Source organism: Hoplias malabaricus, chromosome 2 (assembly GCF_029633855.1).
Source record: "Hoplias malabaricus isolate fHopMal1 chromosome 2, fHopMal1.hap1, whole genome shotgun sequence".
In the NCBI taxonomy this organism is placed as follows: domain Eukaryota; kingdom Metazoa; phylum Chordata; class Actinopteri; order Characiformes; family Erythrinidae; genus Hoplias; species Hoplias malabaricus.
In genome coordinates this window covers 20,462,001-20,471,480 of record NC_089801.1, presented here as the reverse complement: position 1 = coordinate 20,471,480, position 9,480 = coordinate 20,462,001, and the positions used below count along the sequence as shown (strand labels likewise).

The window sequence follows — 9,480 nt, the reverse complement described above, 5'->3', positions numbered from 1 at the left end:
GTGTTTGCAAAACAGGATGTGTTGCTGGTTTAAGAACGAATGCTGTGTATAGTGCAAGTTCAAATGTGAGTAATATTGTTATTTTCTGGTGATGCACCAAAAATTAAAATACTTCTCTGAAGCAAATCCAGAATTCAAGAGAAAATTGGCCAAAATCTGGTAAAAAAAAAAACAAAAAACAAACAAGCAATAAAAACCAGCAGATAATTTCCACCTTAACTGCTGAAATATCCATCCATCCATCCATCCATTATCTGTAACCGCTTATCCAATTTAGGGTCGCGGTGGGTCCAGAGCCTACCTGGAATCATCGGGCGCAAGGCGGGAATACACCCTGGAGGGGACGCCAGTCCTTCACAGGGCAACACAGACACACACACATTCACTCGCACACTCACACCTACGGACACTTTCGAGTCGCCAATCCACCTGCAACGTGTGTTTTTTGGACTGTGGGAGGAAACCGGAGCACCCGGAGGAAACCCACGCGAACACGGGGAGCTGCTGAAATATCTATATTGATTTACCTAGGCTTCTATTTACCTCTTAATTAATGTAGAAGTTACGTACTGGTGTCTAGAGTTCTTATTACAGTTTTTCAGTCCCCTTTAACTGATGTAGGATTACCTTCTGGTTCCTAGGTTACATTTACCATTGCACCTTAAAAGAGAAAGAAATTAAATTCTACTGCCTAGGTGTCCTATTACAATTTACAGTTCATCTTAAAAGATTGCATTCTGGTTCATCCTTCCTTTTTTGAGTCCACCTTAAATGATACAGCAGTTAAACTCTGGTGCCTTGGTGTCTTTATAAAAGCATCCGGTCCACTTTAAATGATGCTCCAGTTACATTCTTGTGCCTATGTGTCTTATTCGATTTTTTCAGTCCATCTTAAATGGTACAGCATTTAGATTAAGGTGCCTAGACTACTTTATAGAATCATCCAATCCACTTTAAATAATGCAGTAATTACCTAGGTTGCTTAACAGCATTTTCCATTTCCACCTTAAAAGATACACAAGTTACATACTGGTGCATAGGTGCCATATTAGAATTTGTCCAGTCCATGTATGGCCATAGCATTCTCCAGACCTCTGGTCAGAATGAGGTGACTGTGCACTCCACACAGTGGGTCATTCTTCATCAACTCAGTCCTTTCCCTCAACACACTATAACACACAGGCTGGTTTTTATACAGTTTCAGGACATGGAGGCATGGTCTGGAGCAGCTGCACATGAGCTTAAGGTCACCTAATACCAACCATCGGCCAGAGGAGTGTACGGTTTTGTCTGTAGTGATGGAGCGCCATCCAACATTTAGCAAGAGTTGGGGCAAAATTGGTGATTTAGCCATCAAATCATCACAGCAATGTTCTAATATGTAGTGTAGTGTAGTGTAACATGTATAGTGCTGTATTCGCTCAGATTTTAGTCTTCCAAATGTGTTTGAAAACACACACAAACACAGAAACACACACACACACACAAGCCGGAACATCCAACCCCCACTCTCCATAAGTTTTGGACAGACAGCTTACTGCCTACAGACACCCCCCCCCCCTTTTTTTTTAAACCCCTCCCACCTTCCTTCACAATACATTCATCCAATCAGAACCCTCCAAGCAAAGGAAGGTAACATGACTCCAGGGTTTGAGCCTAAAGGCTATAATCCTGGGCACGCTTCGAGCCAATAGCAGTGGTCACAGTGTTTCACACACTCACAGGGGTCCATTTCTCACCCAGACTCTCACACACATATTCACACACTCCTACACACCACACACACTGGGCCTGTGCTTTGAGGATTAGACCGGCTGGGGGTCACACACATAACACATACACACATATACACCCACACACACTATCTGATACACACTCCATTAAAGCCTCCAGGACTGTTCCCATTGTTGGCTCTTAAGGATTAAGCAGCTAGGATTTGGACGTGTAGAGTAGAGTTCTCTGGTTCTAGACTCCTTGTTCTCCATCTCCAAAGCTGGCCTGGATGGATGATGCCCACTGTTCTCCTGTTCCTCTCCCCACAGCTCAGCGCTGGTTCCGAATGCAGCTGTGACGTGGGACCGGACGGCACCAAGAAGAAGAAGTCCAAGAATCTGTAAGTTCATTACCACTTTTACCTTTGGCCTATAGACTCCACCTTCTTGTGTACAGTCATCCAGTTCGGCTACGTATGAGCTGACAGACAGCTACCAGGTCAATGTGCTTTCTGGCCAGTGTGGAATCTACAGTTTGGCTAGCGTTATCCACTTACTAGTCCACATGTAGCCACATATCAGCCATAATATAGCAGTATAGACAGTTAATGGTTTCACATAAACTGTAAGTTGAGAACTTTTAAGGTTGTTTGACTTTTTTTGACTTTTTTGGTCTTTTGGTTTATTTTGTAAAGAAAATCTAAATCAAAATAGCAAATAAATCACAATAAATAGCCACATACAGTACACATTCTTACACTGCAAACTACTTAACAGCACTGCCTATTCCACCTTAAATGCAGCAGCAGTAATATTCTTGTGTCTGCTTTTTATAGAATTTATGTCATTCCACCTTAAATGACACAGCATTTACATTCTGATGCTTAGGTTTGATATTAGATTTTTTTCAGTGCACCTTAAATGATGCTTTATGGATACCGTTTGTCTAAGGAGAGCTGCTGAGAGCAGCAATGATAACCTCTCCACAGACCTGTTACTAATGTATGACGCAGAATCAATGAAGAAATTCTGGTGGCATGGCGCTTGTAGTGTTTATGTGATGGAATCTGCCATCACACAGAATTAAGCAAACCCTCACGAGGTAATGTCTGAAAATTTCATTACCCTCCAGAATTCACTTCTGTACAGCAGTGCATTATACAGTGTTTAATGTAAATAGTGAGGTAGGGGGCCATTTTGAACACTGCTAGTGTGTTTCTGTATTTCTGTCCTCTTATAGTGACTTTTATTTTGATATTTGATGGAGAAAAGTGAATGTAGAGGTTGAGTGTCCCTGCCCCTGCTACAAGCTAAATGCTGTATTTAAAACTTGATACTTGTGTGTCAGTTTTTGTTTTAAATTTGACATAAATGCACATGGGTGACTTTTCTTTACAGGGGGTTTATTACAAAATTCTTGAGCATTCTCTATTGGCTTTTCATATTATGGGAAAATTATTTTTGGCTTTTTTGCAAACTCGTGCTAGCACAGAGCCTCAGAGTGCTAATAACATAAAAAGACTTTAGTCTTTAATGCTGATAGCAAATTGTTCAAGTGACTAGTTCTCATTTATCACGCTGTACACAGTAAGCTTCAGTGTTGATGTACACATACTGTGCTAATCTGAGGCAGTGGTCAGAGATTTGACTAATACCTGAGGGGATTTTAGCCAGCTCCAACAAGTTTGCGTGAATGAGATCCCTCCACACAAACACAAAGTTGGTTTTTGTTCCCTCAGAAGATTTTTCTGTCAGAAATCTACTAGGGTTTGTTGGGTTTTAAGTTTGATTTTAGTTGAAAAATGTTAGTTGAATGCTGGTGAGTTTTTCTTTTTTTATTTAACGTTATATTTATACAGCACCTTTCCAGAAACCCAATGGCACTTTATACAACCAACACAACATTCAACCCCCACACACACTGGCAAGAAGCCACTTAAATGTATTTTACTTTTGAAGTGTATTTTACTAGGCCTTATCAGTGTGAAGAGATTATATTGATCACAGAAAGTTTCTCTCTCTCACTCACTCACTCACTCACTCTCTCTCTCTCTCTCTCTCTCTGTCTCTCTCTCTCTCTCTCTCCCTCCCTCTCTCTCTGAGGTGTGAAAATCTGGAGTGGGTTCAGCTATATGTTAAAAGAACAATTCATCATTTGTTGATTCACTTAGTTCCTTTGTGTTACTTGATGCTAACCCTAGCTCACACTTCAACACCTCCCAAACAATGGGTACCCACCCTTGTTCAATGTCCTGACGTCTCAGTTCCAGTGTGTGCTGTAGAACTGTGGTCTGGTGCTCATTGAGTACAATGAGTTTAACATTGTTTACCCCAAAAAGTATATAAAATCCTATTTAAAACATTAATGCATGATGTTACATGACACCTACATAAGCCTCCCAGGACAGCTGACATAAACCTTCATAGATGGTGATGTAGGTTTATGTCAGATGTCCAGAAAGGCCTAAGACAACCAAGCTGCTATAGTCAGTTTCACCCTGCGCTGTTATAACAACTTACTCTTGTTTGAATAAATGTTCATGAATGTTTATGTATATTTCTATGAGCTGCCATGGAAGGCTTATGGAGGTGTCATGTAGCCTTGAAGTGAGGCTTAAAGAGACTGAGCTTAAGGGCTATTATCAGCCAGTCACATTCTGCAGGAATTTCAATCACATTGCATGGTGTTTTTACTTTGCATGATACCTACTCTACTTGGCTTACTTATTTATTTTATTTACTTCTTTATTTATTTATTTATTTATGTTTTTTTTTTTCTTGTACCGTTGTCCCTGGTAGCTGGTTCTTTTTTACTACCTGCTTTCCTGGGGTTCCAAGTGAGCTGAGTCAGGACTAAACCATGATGTGTAAACTTTGCAGAGAGTTGATTAGCCAGAGAGAGTCATCAATCATGATGACGTCCAGCACAAACTCACCATCTGTAAAATTCCCAGTTAGAGCAGAGATCACATTTGTTTTTTTTTTGTGACACACAACGGCAGCTCGTAAAATTACGCCGTGGTCTTTTGAAGAGGTTCAAACGCTCCTTGGATCGGTGGCCAACAAAAGAATCCAGCGAGAGCTGCACGCTGCAACAAGGAAGGAACAAACTCTACTGATCTGTCTGAACTGACAACAAAAACCAGCCAATATACCATGAGTAAACACAGCTTAACTTTACCGCTGATTTTTCTGTCAGAAATGGAGCTTTGTGACATGACTGGCTTCATTTTAAGGGGGGCTGTGGAGGTGGAAAACCAGCCAAGTTCCAGGTGCCAAACAGTGAGTTGAGTAGAGTAAAGTTGCGTAGCGTAGACCCATGCAGTGGAACAGCACCATAACTGTGGAAAAGCTGAGAACTCTACTGAAAATAAAAACTGATGAAACTGACCAATTCAACAATTGAATCAATTTATTCAGTTAATCATTTAATTACGCACCATAAGTAAATGAGAGCAGAGATTTAAACCCATAAAAGGAGGAACTGACTTCAGTCTGTGGGATCTGGGACAATGGAAGGATAGCTTTAGAGGATACTACACCTGGACAAGGCCCAAATGGGTCATATGTATTTCACTGTGATTGAGACAATGGTGTCATGTGAATAATGTATAACCACAGAAACACACACACACACACACACACACACATACACAAAACACCAGCAAGCTCACAGCTGCAAAGGCTGTGTTTTTTCAGCTGTCACTGAGAAGTAGAATGCAGGTGTGTGTGTTTGTGCATATGTATGTGTGTGAGTGTGTGTGTGTCTGTGTGTGTGTGTGTATTGTCTGTAGCATTTGCCCTCCAGCCCTGAGTACTCATCACTGCACTCCACTACAAAAGGCTTATGTTCTTTTTAGTGTAGTAGAGTTTTCCTATGAATCTGTTTTTTTTTTAATTCATTCAGGTGTCTAACATACACTCTCACGCACACACAACCTTCCTCTTTTCGCTGGAAGAATCAGACTGCCTAAATAATCAGTGTCAATATGAAACATCTAGAACTTGTGCACTATGGAAGTTAGATGTGAAACTGGACCACGGTCTGTGAGTAAGGCAGGAATATCATTGCTGTCCAATCAAAAATATGTATCTCCCACAATAGCAAATTTACAGGAGAAGGAAAAAACTTTACTAAATGTCAGTGGAGGTCAGTGTAAAATGATTGTTTTTCAAGTAATTTTGGAGCATTTCAATTGGTCCATTCTTCATGAAATTATCACAGAGTGAAGGACAGCTGCTGTGTTCCAATGATGCAGTAAACTAAAGATTGACAAAAATGGAGATACATGCTTTTGATTGGAGAGTGATGATATGTTAATGCAGATGTATTTATAACAATATAGTTGAATAAAGATCCAGTTATACGCTGAGGTTGAGTGTTTGGTATTTTACAAATATTTGTAAAAACAGTATTGTGTGTATGTGTGTGTGTGTGTGTGTGTGTGTGTGTGTGTGTGTGTCATGCAATCCCAATGTGTCTGGACATGTCCACACCCAGGTGATTCAGCATTTGGCAGAGCGTTCACATGTCATTTAAACAGATAAACTGTTTAGTTTGCCTGACTGATTGGTTTCAAAGTAGATGTGTTATAACTGAAAAATTAAATAAACGTAGAAAAGACAGACAATGTTTGCTGATCAAGAGGCTGCTTGCATGCTCAGAATAATACACACAGCCACAGAAAAACACACAAAATTAGCATGATGATGTATTATGTCCTTTTATTTATTTATATAACATGCTGCCATTAGTCACTTCACTGAGCTATAACACTTTATTTGAGGCTCTGTGCTCTTTCTGGAGCTTCATTATCTTTACACACCCGCGGACAGTGTCACGGTTCATACTAAAGGACCCACTTTTTGATTCTAGTTGGGAACAAAGTCTTCAAGTTTGAGAACCAGTTCATGTTGGTGGAAATGCGATTAAAGGTTTCAAATTAGGTTTGTGATCTGGTTCCTTGTTTGTGGAAAAGGGCTATCAGACGTAGACTTGTGAAGAAAAAAAGGCCCTGCAGATTCTTTGAGAAAATGAACATGTCCAGCTAGAGAATGGAAATTGTATTGAAGTAAGGTCTCTCTCTCTCTCTCTCTCTCTCTCTCTCTCTCTCTCTCTCTCTCTCTCTCTCTCTCTCTCTCTTTCTTCCACATGTCTTTAGTCTTCTCAATTTTCTTGTTGTTTTCTTTGGGGGCCTTAATCTTTTTGTACGATACTAGATTTATTAGAGTAATTCTCTCTCCCCTTCTCTCACTCCTTTCATATCTGATCATCTACGGCATCAGGGAAACTGTTATATTTAGTCCACATGTGGACAATTTGTTCTCATACCGTTAGTGGACACCCGGGTCATAATAACATCAGGTGTGTTAGAGGTTCAGTGTGTGTTTTTTTGTGGTATGGAGGGGCCAAAGATTCAGTGCTTTAGTTTTTCAATATTGTTCTCGTTCACACAGTAGTTTCAATTGTATTAGTTTGGGTTTAGATTATACCATGTATTTTTAAGCTCAGATTAAATTGACCCCTTTAGCCCTCCACAAGACCAACAAACACTAGACTGTGTCAGTGCGTCAGAGCTGCTGGGACGTCTCTAGTGTTCTCCATTCTCTGGTCTTTTCCCAGACATTGTAAAACCAGATACTAACACCACAGTGTTAATGTTCGTCTGGGAAGTCATTGGAGTCACAGTTTCGGCTGGTCGTAACAAAAGATTTGTGCTGCTTTAAATGAATTGTAAATCAATATCATGGCTCAAAGAACAAATAGATGAATCATAAAGGAGTTTATTATAATTGAATTTGAGAAAAATGTATTTGTAGGGTTTGGTTTTGTGGACAAAAGGACATTTTTCCTATATTTTCAGCATTATAACAAATGATACATAGTCAAGAGAGCTCATGCCAGGCAGCACAGTTCTAGAGTCTCAGGGTCCTGGATTTGATCTTTGGATCACTGTCTTTGAGGAGTGTGGTGTGTTCTCCCTGTGTCTGCGTGGGGGTCCTCAGGGCGGTCCAGTTTCTTCCCACAGTCTAAACACATTGGTAGGTAAATTGGCTTTATGATATCATCCACAGGTGTGTCTGTGTGTGTGTGTGTGTGTGTGAATTACTGTGTGAGTGTGTGAAATTGTCATGTAGGCACTGGACGCACCACAACCCTCAATCAGAATGAGACAGTTACAGAAGATGAATGAATGGATGAATGATCAAATAAATGAATATTCCAAGGCAAATTGTGTCATGGCGGAGAATAATACCCCACTGTTTTGGGTTGTAGATTAGTCACAGTGTGTTATCTGTATTATGCTGCAATCCAATACCTTTGGGATGAGTTGGGATCCATCTATATCACTAATCCATCACCTTACCAATATTCTCATTCAAGAATACAATCAGATCCTCACAGCAAAGTTCCAACATCTAATGCAAAGCCTCCAAAAATGTAGATAGTGCAGCAAAGGAGACTGCCAAGACCTCTGAGGATCAAACAGCAGCTTATTTCTATGTATTTATTGCGCTGTTAGATTTACTCAACTGCTCTCTACTGGATTTACAGCCTGTTAATATTCACAAACACAAACATGCCTCCAACTTAGCAACAACCTCTGCATGTCTAGTCTTCACAGCCTTGTGGAATGTGTAGTTTAACATTGCAAACATGTTTCATAATTTCTCTACCCCAGATAGCCCGGTGGAAAGGAATCTGTGCTGTAAATCTCACATGCCTTCACAAGCCACTGGGCCAATATGGTTCAGGGGGAGACACATACACACACTCACACACACACACACAGAGAGAGAGAGAGAGAGAGCGAGAGAGAGAGAGAGAGAGAGAGAGAGAGAGAGAGAGAGAGAGAGAGAGAGAGACTTTCTGTGATCAATATAATCTCTTCACACTGATAAGGCCTAGCCCTTCAGAGAGAGAGAGAGAGAGACAAAAGTGTAGTAAACTGTAGTTTAAGTGTGGCGTAACAAATAACTAAACTAAATATAAAAGTTTTATTATAATCAATATTTTGAACAATTCCTGTTATAAAAGTCTGTTTCTAGATTAATAGGCAATTAATCTAATTACTGATTTTGAATGGTTGGCAATGGGCATGTTAAGGTTAAGTTCAGGTACAGCTGCTCCAGAGCATCACACTGTATTGGTAGTGCTTTTCCAAGCAGGTTTTACAGGCTGTATATACACATCGGAAATTATATTAGTCATGTCACCCTGATGTGGTTCTTGTGGTATACTGCAATTAGTCAGAGTGTTTTTTATTTTATGTTGTATCAGAATTCTGCCATAATCAGAGCGTCTATCTTTTATTCTTAATGTGGAGACTGGGGTTCATCTCCCAGCCCTGGGAGCAACATAGCTCTAGCTTAACCAGAGACCACAGGCAAGGCACCCAACCCTGTAGTGACCTACAGCTGTAGCATGACTACACCTGTAAGTCACAACTGTAAATGTAATTGGCTCCAGACTCAAGACTCCACCACAGATTGTGGCTCAGGCCCATGCTGGAGTGATGTTAGTGCTGGTGGTTGGTTAAGCCTCAGGAAAGCACTGTCTTTTGGCTCTGAGTGGGATTAAACACACTTTAGCTGTGCTTGATGAAGCAGAACCTCCAGTCAGAACTGGAGTTGTATCAACACATTAGTGCAAGGTTTTATTTCCAGCAGACACTGAGTAAAAGACAAGGTACCTCAGCAGATTTGAGGCGAAACAAGATCACATACAATGTTGTACCTAGCAGTAATATTTGTAGAGGGCACGCTG

At 40.5% G+C, this 9,480-nt stretch overlaps 1 protein-coding gene across 1 annotated transcript in view; it reads left to right on the top strand.

Annotated features, from left to right (window-relative positions):
* Window positions 1–9,480, top strand: part of rgs3a (regulator of G protein signaling 3a) — a 143,320-nt gene that overhangs the window by 118,956 nt on the left and 14,884 nt on the right. The window contains exon 9 of the mRNA XM_066651534.1: window positions 2,043–2,113. Coding sequence (XP_066507631.1) covers window positions 2,043–2,113 — 71 coding nt within the window. The remainder of the gene's footprint in view (window positions 1–2,042; window positions 2,114–9,480) is intronic.